Source organism: Erythrolamprus reginae, chromosome 4 (genome assembly GCF_031021105.1).
Source record: "Erythrolamprus reginae isolate rEryReg1 chromosome 4, rEryReg1.hap1, whole genome shotgun sequence".
In the NCBI taxonomy this organism is placed as follows: Eukaryota; Metazoa; Chordata; class Lepidosauria; order Squamata; family Dipsadidae; genus Erythrolamprus; species Erythrolamprus reginae.
The window spans coordinates 124,673,856-124,687,518 of record NC_091953.1 but is presented as its reverse complement, the minus strand read 5'-3'; the positions used below and the strand labels follow the sequence as shown (position 1 = coordinate 124,687,518).

The 13,663-nt window shown below is 41.1% G+C and overlaps 1 protein-coding gene across 21 annotated transcripts in view; it reads right to left on the bottom strand.

Annotated features, from left to right (window-relative positions):
* The window catches only part of MYCBP2 (MYC binding protein 2), a 181,723-nt gene that overhangs the window by 66,582 nt on the left and 101,478 nt on the right, over nt 1-13,663 (bottom strand). For 11 of the 21 annotated variants that reach the window (XM_070751329.1, XM_070751313.1, XM_070751316.1 and 8 more), the window contains 5 exons: nt 13,132-13,272; nt 6,793-6,867; nt 5,695-5,919; nt 4,803-4,935; nt 3,930-4,055 (listed from right to left, as the gene is read on the bottom strand). In XM_070751329.1, coding sequence (XP_070607430.1) covers nt 3,930-4,055; nt 4,803-4,935; nt 5,695-5,919; nt 6,793-6,867; nt 13,132-13,272 — 700 coding nt within the window. The remainder of the gene's footprint in view (nt 1-3,929; nt 4,056-4,802; nt 4,936-5,694; nt 5,920-6,792; nt 6,868-13,131; nt 13,273-13,663) is intronic. The other 10 variants (XM_070751314.1, XM_070751319.1, XM_070751320.1 and 7 more) reach the window with 2 other exon arrangements.

Below are 13,663 nucleotides of genomic sequence, written 5' to 3'. Positions count from 1 at the left end.
ATGTCTCAGGGCACATCAGCTCCCGCCCAGTGCTCTTCTGGGTCGGCGCTCCCCTCCCTATGCGGATTCCCATTTCGGCACCTGGTGCTGAAAAGGTTCGCCAACCCTGATATAGAGTAACATATAACTGTCACTTCAGTAGACTGAATTGCTTTTGCAAGCTGACCTTTCAAAGCTCAAGTTCCAAAAATGGAGTAGATATTCTAAGCCCCATCTTTCTGCTGGACCAAAGGAGATAAGAAGAAGAAGGCTGAATGTTTGCACCGTGAAGAATCAGAAACAGATTTCAAGTGGATTTGCAAAATTAGTTTGTTTGTAAGGAGAGGCCAAACAAACTGCTCTTTCGGTGCAATATGTCAATTCTTCCTCCCAGAATTTCTTGGGTCGCTATAATGATGGGATGAGGATTATAACTTTCAAATCAATTTTTCAGTATATTTAGGTACAATAAGACCAAGAACACAATTACTGAAAGGATTTTCATGTTTTTGTACTATACAAAAGCTCAAAAAAAAAATCCAATTAGGCATTAAAAATAAATGAGTCAAGAAGACATATAACATTAATGGACATCCGGTGCAAAAACACCCTGGATCAGTCAAAAACAATGTTTTAAAAGAAAAAGTTACTATGAATTAATGTAGTGGCAGGGAATCCAGGAAAAAGGACTATCAATTCCTAGTGTTTCTCTATTATACAAACATTTTAAAAATAAGCTTCTTAAAGCATTTAACACTAGATTGAAAGATTTAAAAAAACCTGATTATCGTAGCACGCACCGGAAGATAAATTTCCAGTTATAGAAAAATTAAATTTATGATCCAGCAAAACATTCTACTCTTTTCACCTTTACTCATTTTAAATTCTGAATTCTTAAGCTATACACTGCTTTCACGGACATTGGATGTACTACTCTGATTTTATAAACCTAGCTGCTAAAAATGGCCTAAGGCACGACACCACTTGAGAGTCGCTAATATGTACCAATCGGTTGGAATTAACCTTCTCTTCTGCAGAGAACCGGAGGAAGAGTTTTATCTGGTTGTCATTGGAAAGCTGTGAAACATCTAGATCCTGCCTTAAAATATGCCTCCTTTTAAATGAGTGCAGGACAGATAAAGACTGGCCTTGTGGGCTTTGGGATATCAGTGTTTAAATTCAGCAGTCCAAGAAACAGCAGAGAGGGAATTTTGCTTCCTCTAGGCAAAAGTGTGTTTTCCCTAGAAAGTCCAATTTGTTAGATAGGAATACAGTGTTCCCTCAGATTTTCGCGGGTTCGAACTTCGCGAATAGCCTATACCACGGTTTTTAAAAAAATATTCATTAAAAAAATACTTCGCAGTTTTTTCCCTATACCACGGTTTTTCCCACCCAATGACATCATATGTCATCGCCAAACTAATAATTTTTGAAAATAAATAACAAAAAAATAATTATTGTAATAAATAATTATGTTTATAAATATCAGGATCACTAAGTGTCTTATTCAATGGTGAGTACCAGTAATAATGGTGAGTACATGGTTGTTAAGGGAATGGGAAATGGTAAGTTAGGGGTTTAAAGTGTTAAGGGAAGGCTTGTGATACTGTCCATAGCCAAAAATGGTGTATTTACTTCCGTATCTCTACTTCGCGGAAATTCGACTTTCGCAGGGGGTCTTGGAATGCATCCCCCCGCAGCCGAGGGAACACTGTACTTGCAATTCGGGGAGTGGGGGGGGAACGACACACAGACACACAGACAAATTAGAGATAAAAGAGAGGTGGGGGAGGGACGGACAGACAGACAGACAGATCCCACACCAAGAAACATCTGCAGGGAGGAGTTTTAAAGTATTCCAGATTTTCTGAAATAAATGTAGGCTGCAGAGTAGGATAAAACATCTTTACTAACAAACTAAACTTTAAAATTACGGTCTTTATTTAATAGTTGTAATGTTTTGTACGGCATCTTTTACTGAATGATTGTAAGCCGCTGTCTAGAGTCGCTTTGTTGAGATAGGTTGCATAGAAGAGATAGATGATAGATAGATAGACAGACAGACAGACAGACAGACAGACAGACAGACAGACAGACAGACAGATGATGGAAATAAAGAAAAAAGAAAGAAAAAATGAAAGAGAAACAAAGGAAACAAAGGAAACAAAGAAAGAAAGAAAGAAAGAAAGAAAGAAAGAAAGAAAGAGAGAAAGAAAAATAGATAAATGTTTAATGTTGTATATGGTTTTGTTGCTGATGTCACTTCAAGAAAGAGTAAAGAGTGGTCTTTTGTTTTGATTTAGCCACTGAAATCAAGGCTATTTATTTATTTCACATTGTTTAAATCAATAATCAATCTTTCCTGAAGAAGCTGGAGGCAGAACATAAAATACTCCCTCCTTTTGGTTTCCCCCATTACAATAATCCTGTGCCATGGGTTGAGGTGACAGAGAGACCGCCCCAGAATTACACTATAATGGAGGGCAGATTTGAATTATGGTTCATTATTTTACAACTAAAGATTCATTGGAATAAATATGTTTTTCAAACAAGGCTAAAGTTCTGTTTAAGATCAGCTCCTGGTAATTCACGGAAACTTTCACTTAGTTTTCAGCATGATGTTCTAGAACAGTGGTTCTCAACCTTTCTAATGCCGCGACCCCTTAATACAGTCCCTCATGTTGTGGTGACCCCCAACCAAATGTCTAGCGCCAATTCTCGCAACAGATCTTTAAGCTAATTGGCAGGAAGGTCAGAGGGAAACCCCCACTGTAAAAACCTGACTGGTCGGATTGTAAAAATATATTTCAAGGCGCTTAAGTTCCTAACACCATGGGAAAGTTGTCTTAAGCGACCCCTGTGAAACAATCTTTTGACCCCCAAAAGGGTCCCGACCCCCAGGTTGAGAACCACTGCTCTAGAAGGTGCTTATTTCCAGTTTTAATCTACAGTCCTCACTTCTCTTGCTAGCCTTCCATCTGAATACTAACCAGTTTCAGTGTTGTTGCTCAACTTTCAGGATCAACAGCAGCCAGCTAGAGGTGTGATGCAGCTAAAGTCATAATCCTCATAGAAACATAGAAGACTGACGGCAGAAAAAGACCTCATGGTCCATCTAGTCTGCCTTTATACTATTTCCTGCATTTTATCTTAGGATGGATATATGTTTATCCCAGGCATGTTTAAATTCAGTTACTGTGGATTTATCAACCAGGTCTGCTGGAAGTTTGTTCCAAGCATCTACTACTCTTTCAGTAAAATAATATTTTCTCACTTTGCTTTTGATCTTTCCCCCAACTAACTTCAGATTGTGTCCCCTTGTTCTTGTGTTCACTTTCCTATTGAAAACACTTCCCTCCTGGACCTTATTTAACCCTTTAACATATTTAAATGTTTCGATCATGTCCCCCCTTTCCCTTCTGTCCTCCAGACTATACAGATTGAGTTCATTAAGTCTTTCCTGATACGTTTTATGCTTAAGACCTTCCACCATTCTTGTAGCCCATCTTTGGACCCGTTCAATTTTGTCAATATCTTTTTGTAAGTGAGGTCTCCAGAACTGAACACAGTATTCCAAATGTGGTCTCACCAGCATTCTATACAGCGGGATCACAATCTCCCTCTTCCTGCTTGTTATACCTCTAGCTATGCAGCCAAGCATCCTACTTGCTTTCCCTACCACCCGACCACACTGCTCACCCTTTTTGAGAGTGTCAGAAATCACGACCCCTAAATCCTTTTCTTCTGAAGTTTTTGCTAACACAGAACTGCCAATACAATACTCAGATTGAGGAGTCCTTTTCCCCAAGTGCATTTCTCACACATTTCTTCTCTTATTTAAAGAAAAAAACCCACAGTGTACTAACGCAGCCACAAGCCTGCAAGAAAGAGGCTCGCTTGTCGAAGTAAGTGCAGAGGAAATAACCAAGGGCAGGTTGTTTTTTTTTTACCTTTGTGGTTTCCAAGTCCATAGTCAAATCCTTGCTCATTACTGCAGCCTGTCCCTCTGTGGAAAGTTTGCAGCGAGAAGGGGCTTGGTGGAGGAGTCTGGCCATTCTGATCGACAAGAACTTGCTCTGTTTAAAAACAGAAATACGCTTAACAAAATGGAAGAAATAATAATAATATCCCTTGGTTTAGAATGAACTGATCGTGTGTGACTGTGCCGGTAGGGAAGGCTAGCATCAAAGGAGGCTTGCAATAAAACTTTATACCAGGGGTCTCACCCTTGGCAACTTTTAAGACTTGTGGACTTCAACTCCCAGAGTTCATCAGCCAGCAAAAGCTACAGCAGTGATGGCAAACCTTTTTTTCCTTGAGTGCCAAAAGACTGGGCGCATGCTATCACCCATGTGCACTCCACACCCATAATTCAATGCCCAGGGAGGGCGAAAACAGCTTCCCCTGCCCTGCAGAAGCCCTCTGGAGGCTGGATATAGCCTGTTTCCCAACTTCTGGTAGGCCCAGTAGCCCTTCCCAGCTTTTAATGTCTTCCCTGGAGCTGGGGGAGGATAAAAACGCCCTCCCCCTTCCCCCTGGAGGCTCTCTGGAAGCCAAAAATGCCCTCCCAGAGCCTCTGTGCAAGACAAAAACCAACACACACATGCATATTGGAGCTGAGCTAGGGCAACGGCTCGTGTGCCAGCAGATATGGCTCCATGTGCCACCTGTGCCACCCATGCCATAAGTTTGCCATCACTGAGCTAGAGTAAGAAAATACAGTAAATAAAGACAGTCAGACTCCGATCTCCTCTTGATGTTGTGTGCTTAGCTTTGCAGCCCTTGAAGGGAGAAGTTTCACAAAACAAACAGGGGGCACTTGCCATCTTCGTGTCGCAGGTACTGGTTCCCTCCTCTGTCTCGAGCCAAAGACCAGGCCTCCCCTTCGTCGCTTTCGCAGAATTCGACCATGCTGTTCTTATCCATCCGTACCCAGGTCCCTTCCGAATTGGTCACCTGGCGTGCACAGACACAGGAAGGAGGTGGAGATTTAATTTGTTTCTTTCTCTGGGTCACCAGAGGCAGCAAGACTGATTCCGCGCGTGAAAAGGAGCCTTCTTTTCCCAGTGAAATAAAATCAACACACAATCATGTTTTCCCGGTTAATTTCCAAAGGATAAAGAAGAACATCATGCGTTTGCAGAAAGAGATTAGTATTTTGAACAGGCTACACCGAAGTAGTTCCAGAGGAAGGGAAAAATAAGAAGAATCGGGTAATTTAGAAAGCTCTGTGGCAGTTCTGATTTCATTTCATTTCATTTTTATTTTTTTTTGCAAGCTCGAAACAGAGAAAGCCTAAAAAGAGATCACAGCCCCAAAGTGCTATTATACATCCTGGATGCTCTTTGAGGGGGGAAAAATAGCATGACACACTACATCCTCACCACCCATTGCAAGAGAAGGAGACCGAAGCATGCAAAAGTGAGCACTGATTCCAAGAAGCCAGATAATTTTTGTGGCATCCCCCCCCAACAGTGAAATTTGCAAGAGAGACAGCTTGTTTTGCTTTTATGAATTAAGTCTATTCTTTTTAGAAACACATGAGAAAAAAAAACAGCAGTTGAATTAATTGGAGACAACAATCTACCAATGTTAATCCTTGGCAAAAGAAGAAAAGCAGAGCCTGAGAAGGAGAGCAATTGTTTTCCGCTTAAAGACCCCCGATTTGCAAGCCAGTATCTAAGAAGGTAAGAAGGGAATTTCCAGGAGTCCTACCTCGCCCACTGCCTTGACTCTGTTCCCCAGAACTAACATTCCAATGGGGATACCTCTAAGGTTGGGCCAGCTTCGGACGTTGTGACCTGACGGGCCAGTCTTCACTACCTTATACAATCCAGGCCCACCACGAAGGAATGGCGCATCGGGCTCTTGCATGACTGCTTCCTGAGCACAGGGTGAGTTGGGGTCTTTGAAAAAGTCCTCTGCATTAGATCTAGACTCCTGAAAATTTTGGAACACAACAAAAACAAAACAGAAACCAGAACAACCTGTTAATAATGCCCGTGTAGTGTTCAGCTCTACTCTCTTACAAGCTGCCGCAACTAAGATCCACTCTAAAAAGACGGCCGCGCATGTTAATTTCCTTATCAGACGTCTATGGAGGGTCTCAGGCATCCAGCTCATGGTTGTCTCAAAGGTGCTCCCAAGAGGACACTGGACTTTCTGGTTTTTCTTTGAATCCAAGAAGCTTCTTCAACTAAAATGAAACATCTTCAAAAGAGAAACAAGACAGTCCAGCTGTCTCTTGAAAAAATAATAATAACACCTTTGCGATTCCTTATCAAATGGGACATGAGCTGGCCATTCTTCCTGAATTACCTGAATAAAGCAAACACTCATCCATCATTTTGAGTAAAAAAAAAAACCACATGCTACCAGAAGGCTAAAAAACACAACTCTTATGATGCAGAATCTGGAAAGGTCAGGGGAGCTAAAGGCAATGGACTGGGGCAGGCAAGGACTTATGCGGGAATCTGGCATCAAACAAGGACCTTCAGAACTCCAACGGGAGCTGACTTGGTTGACTAAAAGAAGAAGTGTAACACTGTCTTTTACTTCTGATCTTTGAAGGCCCATCCAGCAAGACAACCCAATATTCTGGGGGTTGCATCTCAATTCCTTCAGGACCAAGGCACAAGAACCTAACCAATCTAAGCTAAGCATAAGCAAGCACCGCACAATTCTGTCCTCGGCGGGTGGCCAAACAAAGGGGATTCCCGAGGACAAAGGGTTTGACATCCCCCAGGTGAGGGTCTCATCCTTTGCCTCAATTACAGGGGAAGACAGGAGTGCAGAAAGGTTCAGAAGGCTCACCTGAGGGGGAAAAGGTTTAGAAGTCCACGGATACAAGTCCAAATCCCTGTCTCCTTGGCTAGCATTAAAGATACTCTATGTAAAGTTTAAGACAGACAGGTATCAATTCAACAACGTTTAACAGCGGCAGAAGAAATCAAGAGACAAATGCAATTTCCTATTTTGGGGGTTTCTCCCCCTTCTATTTCTGCATCTTTATAACCAGGCTCTTTGTTTGTTTGCTTTTTTTAAAAAAATAACTTTTGTTACCCGAGGACTTTCCTTAATGTGCCCCGCAGGAGGAAAATCTCTGGTGAAGCGAACGGTTTTAGGCTGCCCGCTCTTCTAAAGGCTAATGTAGTGTGTCATGCCATTCACTCTTCAGGCAGCTACCTGCTTTTGGTGGAGGACTTCCCCGTTGAAGGAGAGGAGCAGACTTCTCACGACTCAGATGAAAGTGATATGAAAAGTCAGTCTGCCACTTACTGCACAAGGAATTGCCAGGAAAACCAGGAATTAAAAACTGGACGTGGGTATTCAGCCACCTATTTGTAGCGGGAAATGTTTGGTTTCAAACGAAGTGGCTGAAGTTATTAAATCCCACCTGAGGATCTTTTTTTTAACACATTTACTGCCTGATGATGCATATGCTCACTGATTTTGATGATATTATCTGTTGTATTTTTAAAGTGAACAAAACTAGTTTTTTACGCCATTTGCCACACCGTAGGAAAACACAGAGCTGCATAAACAACACCAAAGTGAAAAGAAGGCAAAAACGTCCCAGAGGATTTCTAAGACCTCTTGTCCCTCAAATCAGGGGGTGGACAATGCCGTCTTTGCTTGGGAGGGAAGCTATGTTGCTCCACATAAAATGAACTCATTTGAAAATAAATTGTCTACATTAAAACAAAATAAAACAAAACCAGATTAATTATTTAAACTGAATAAGAGGTTGCATTGCAGATTTAAACAAATATTCATGACCGAAGGATTTTGCAAGGAAAAAAAAAATGAAAATGGTATATTAAGGGAGGAAAACGGAATATTCAAAAGGAATACATTTGTTTGCTCAATATTAGCATAGTAATTTTTCTAAATATGGATATCTATAGTGCAGCGGCTCCCATGTCAGAGCGGTCAACCCTTTAAATATTTGCCTGCCATTTTTACTTTTCATGGGGGGGGAAATAACTAAAACAAAACAGAATCAAAGTGTAGACCAAGCTCTAGAATTTTATATTTTCAGTTACACATTCGCTTAGCATCTTAGAAGTGAGATTTTAATCATATTAGTCTTCAAAACAGAGAAACTGCAGAATTACGTGTTTCTAAGTTATCATAGCATCCATTAGAGCACCAAACGTATTTGCTTAAAAAAACCCCAACCAAACAAAAATCAAGCAAACTCATGCATACCTTATTTATTTATTTATTTATTTGTTTGTTTGTTTGTTTGTTTGTATGTATGTATGTATGTATGTATGTATGTATGTATGTATGTATGTATGTATGTGTATGTATGTATTCAAAGTGTTGGTTATGACCTTTAAAGCCCTTGATGGCATTGGGCCAGAATATCTCCGAGACCGCCTCCTGCCGCACGAATCCCAGCGACCGATTAGGTCCCACAGAGTGGGCCTTCTCCGGATCCCGTCAACTAAGCAATGTCGGTTGGCGGTCCCCAGGGGAAGAGCCTTCTCTGTGGCGGCACCGGCTCTCTGGAACCAACTCCCCACGGAGATTAGAACTGCCCCTACTCTTCCTGCCTTCCGTAAACTCCTCAAAACCCACCTTTGCCGTCAGGCATGGGGGAATTGAAACATCTCCCCCTGGGCATGTTTAATTTATACATGGTATGCTTGTGTGTGTGTCTGTTAGTTAGTATATGGGTTTTTTTAAAGCTTTAAATATTTTAACTGATTGGATTATTTATGATTTGTACTACTTGCTGTGAGCCGCCCCGAGTCTTCGGATAGGGGCGGCATACAAATCCAAATAATTAATTAATTAATTAATTAATTAATTAATATATATATATATATATATATATATATATATATATATATATAGAGAGAGAGAGAGAGAGAGAGAGAGAGAGAGAGAGAGAGAGAGAGAGAGAAAGCAAGAGAGAGAAAAGAGAGAAAGAGAGAGAAAGCTAGAGTGAGAAAGAAAGCAAGAGAAAGAGAGAGAGAGAGAGAAAGAAAGAAAATATTTTATACTTTTACAAAACCCAGCTGCACAATGCATATATTTTCTGGATTCAATCACCGGTTTCAAAGTCAGCCCAGTCCCAGGTTTTCTGAGCTAGATGAGAAGGAGGCCTTCTTTGTGCCTGATTCCTTTCTTGGGGCCTTGAGCACCTTCCTCCCCCCAAAACCTTGGAAACCTGGCAATTCCTATAACTTCTTTTTTCAAGAGATCCATGAAAAAGATGAACAACAAATTGGGGGTCGGGGGAGGGAAGGGAATCGGAATAACTGAAAACCTGATTCTCAAAATGAATCCAATTAAGCAATGTGCATCGTTGAAGCCTTGTCGTCATTGCTTTTATCACCTGCTCCCCTTTCTCCCGAAAACCGAGTCCTGCTCCTCTCTATTCAATATATGGGGAGAACAGTCCCCAATAGCCAACTGTTCTTTATTTAAAAGAAAACTTTATTGATCTTCAAATGTTTTCTTTAAAACATTTCTACGGCATGAATCCCAGCGGCCGATTATGTCCCACAGAGTTGGCCTTCTCCGGATCCCGTCGACTAAACAATGTCGTCTGGCGGGCCCCAAGGGAAGAGCCTTCTCTGTGGTGGCCCCGGCCCTCTGGAATCAACTCCCCCCGGAGATTAGAACTGCTCCCACCTTCCTTGTCTTCCGTAAACTACTTAAGACCCACCTATACCGCCAGGCATGGGGGATTTGAGACATCTTTCCCCCAGGCTTATTATAATTTATGTTTGGTATGTATGTGCTGTTTGGTTTTTAATTATGATAGGGTTTTTAGTTTTTTAATATTAGATTTGTGCCATTATAATATTGTTTTAATCGTTGTGAGCCGCCCCGAGTCTTCGGAGAGAGGCGGCATACAAATCTAAGAAATAATAATAATAATAATTATTATTATTATTATTATTATTATTATTATTATTATTATACTTTTAGTAATTCTGTATTGTTATATTTTAAAAAATCTACTTATCATCACAGTACTCTTATTCAAACCTTATTTACCTTAACATAATGGTTAACATAATTATACATTTCTATTTGCATATACGAGGGTCGCCAGAGTTGCATATACTAGTCCACGGAGAGGGGCGGCATACAAATCCAATAAATAAATAAATTAAATAAAAGTAATGCACCACATTTTGTTTCTCAGCCTGCAGTAATGGTATAAATGCGAAACTTTAGATATGCATTATTTGAATTGTCAGGAGTGTGTGTGTAAATTTTGTGTTTCTTCAGACAACGTAGCTGTAGCAGTGTTTCGAAATGGCATCTTTAAGTGATGTACGTTACAAGCAGTGTGTCGTCATTGAATTTCTCACTGCGGAGAAAGAAACTGTTGGGTACATTCACAAATGTTTGTATACAGTTTTATGGAGAATCTGCAGTTGGCAGAAACACAGTTAGTCACTGGGCACAGAGGGTGAGGCCATTACAGTGCAGAAATGGCTTCGTGACCAGAACAAGGAGTGGCATACACACCCTTGTGTCTCGCTGGAGGAAGGCCATAGAACAGGACGGTGATTACGTGGAAATATAAAGGGTGTAGAAAAAACATCATTCTTTCTTGTGTGTAAGTTTCATTGTGTTAATGAAATGAATAAATAATTGTTGAAGAAAGAAAATGTGGTGCATTACTTTCTGGGCGACTCTCGTACATATAATTATAGCTTTCTATTGACATATTTGCATCTTACATTTTTACTAATTTTAAGAGTTACCCATGATCTTATTTTTTTTCCTTGATTCAATCCATTTGTGTCACTGTTCCCATGTCTCAAAATATTCTGGTTCCTTTTCGCCCCTTAGTTACACTGTAAGTTTGTCCATTTTGGAACATTCATAAATTTGACTCTTTTTAATTCCTTGTTGGCGCACTTGCAGAATTAAAATTTGTGCTCGGTCCCTCCAATCGAGCTCCGGCACACAGCCACACCCTGCTTGGATGCTGCAAGCAAGCCCTCCCTGACCAGGCTACAAACACAAAAATATCTAACTAGCATTAGATTAATTCCATTGTCCCAAGGACAATTCCATCCGTCCGTCCGTCACCCTGGGAGGGGAATTATTGACCCCCTCAGAGAGGGTCCGCAACTTGGGCGTCCTCCTCGATCCACAGCTCACATTAGAGAAACATCTTTCGGCTGTGGCGAGGGGGGCGTTTGCCCAGGTTCGCCTGGCGTACCAGTTGCAGCCCTATTTGGACCGGGAGTCACTGCTCACAGTCACTCATGCCCTCATCACCTCGAGGCTCGACTACTGTAATGCTCTCTACATGTGGCTACCTTTGAAAAGTGTTCGGAAACTTCAGGTCGTGCAGAATGCAGCTGCGAGAGCAATCATGGGCTTTCCCAAATATGCCCTTGTTACACCAACACTCCGCAGTCTGCATTGGTTGCCGATCAGTTTCCGGTCAAAATTCAAAGTGTTGGTTATGACCTATAAAGCCCTTCATGGCATTGGAACAGAATATCTCAGGGACTGCCTTCTGCTGCACGAATCCCAGCAACCAGTTAGGTCCCACAGAGTGGGTCTTCTCCGGGTCCCGTCAACTAAACAATGTCGCTTGGCGGGACCCAGGGGAAGAGCCTTCTCTGTGGCAGCCCCGGCCCTCTGGAACCAACTCCCCCCAGAGATTAGAATTGCCCCCACCCTCCTTGCCTTTCGTAAGCTTCTTAAAACCCACCTCTGCCGCCAGGCATGGGGAAACTAAGATACTCCTTCCCCCTAGGCCTTTACAATTTTATGCATGGTATGTCTGTATGTATGTTTGGTTTTATAAAAAGGGTTTTTAACTGTTTTAATATTGGATTGTTATATGCTGTTTTTATTACTGTTGTTAGCCACCCCGAGTCTACGGAGAGGGGCGGCATACAAATCCAATAGATAGATAGATAGATAGATAGATAGATAGATAGATAGATAGATAGATAGATAGATAGATAGATAGATAAACAGATAACTAACTAGCTAGCTAACTAACTAACTAACTAACTAACTAACTAACTAACTAACTAAATAAATAAATAAATAAATAAATAAATAATTGCAAGTCCTTTGGCCTTAGAGGCATCCAACTACCTTGAACATCAGTTCACTGGTTTCAGCACAACAATTCTTTTAAATTCAGGGGGAAAAGAAACCCTAAAGCAGTGATGGTAAACCTATGGCACATGTGCCACAGGTGGCATGTGGAGCCATATCTGCCGGCACGCGAGCTGTTGCCCTAATTAATCTGCAGTGGGCATGCACACGCCGACCAGCTGATTTTCAGCTTGCAGAGGCTCTGGGAAGGTGTTTTCAGCCTCTGGAGAGTCTCCAGGGGAGCAGGTGACTCATTGTCGCCCTCCCCAGGCTCCAAGAATGCCTCTGGAGCCTGGGGAGGGTGAAAAATTGGCCTACAATAGTGTGCACACGTGTCCTTTTGGCATCTGTTTCGCCATCACTGTCCTAAAGGATCTGGAGATATCCCCTATGTTTCTCACTTCTGCTTATTTATTAAAATAGCAATAGCTCTTGGACTTATATCAAGTCCACAGAGAGGGGCGGCATATAAGTCCAATTAATAAATAAGTCCAATTATATACTGATTCACAGTGCTTTACAACCCCCTCAAAGCAGTTTACAGAGTCAGCATTCTGGGTCCTCATTTTCCCCACCTCGGAAGGATGGAAGGCTGAGTCAACCTTGAGCCTGGTGAGATTTGAACTGCTGAATTGTAGTCAGCACAAGTAGCCTGCAGCACTGCACCCTAATCATTGAGCCACCAAGGCTCACAATACCTCATTGCTTTATAGAAAACTTAAGTCCAGCAGTCAACTAAGAAAAGCAATATTTTCAATGCTGTCCACTCTCTATCTCTCTGTCCAGCTAAACAATATTCATTGTGTGATTAATCAAATGATTGATGCAGATCACACTGTAGCCCTAATTAACACAAGGTAAAAGTTTATCTGTAACTTCTGCATCCTTAGAGTGATGCAGAATTGCAAGAATTCCTTATTTTTTTCTCTACTCAACTATCCTAAGTCTTAATTAGTTTTCATATGAAATGGATGGAAGGTGCCAATCGATGGGGGGCGGGGGGAGAAACCACCCCTAAGCATTATGGTTTCTTCTTGGATGCTCTTTACTTACATCAATGGGGACCAACAGACTCTTGCCAAGATGCTGATTAAAAGAAAGGCACCAGGCTTCGCTATAACCATTCAGATTTGGGACGTATTTCCGTATCGTCTCCTCATTCAGGCGTAACCACACTCCATCATCATTGTGGATCTGAGAAGAAGAACCCAAGATAAATGGCATATATTTTTTTAAAAAATGGATCAAAACTGAAGTTTTAAGAATTTTAGCCAAAAGTATTTATTACATCTTTGCAATGATTGTTTTTATACATTTGCTGTTTTAATCTACTCTTGGATGACACGTTTCGTGAGATGGGCAGCCATATAAATTTGATACAGAAATAAAAATATAATGAAACTTAAGAGTCTAGCTTTGGACATTTAAATTTTTTTTTAAACATTCAGGAAAGAGATTAAATTTCTGGATGCAATAAAAATGTTTGAAATCTAAATTATTATGTAGCAAATAATTTATGGAACCGTATTTTGAAATAGCAGGTACTTTTCCATTGATATGAATCAATCAATCAAACAAATCTTTA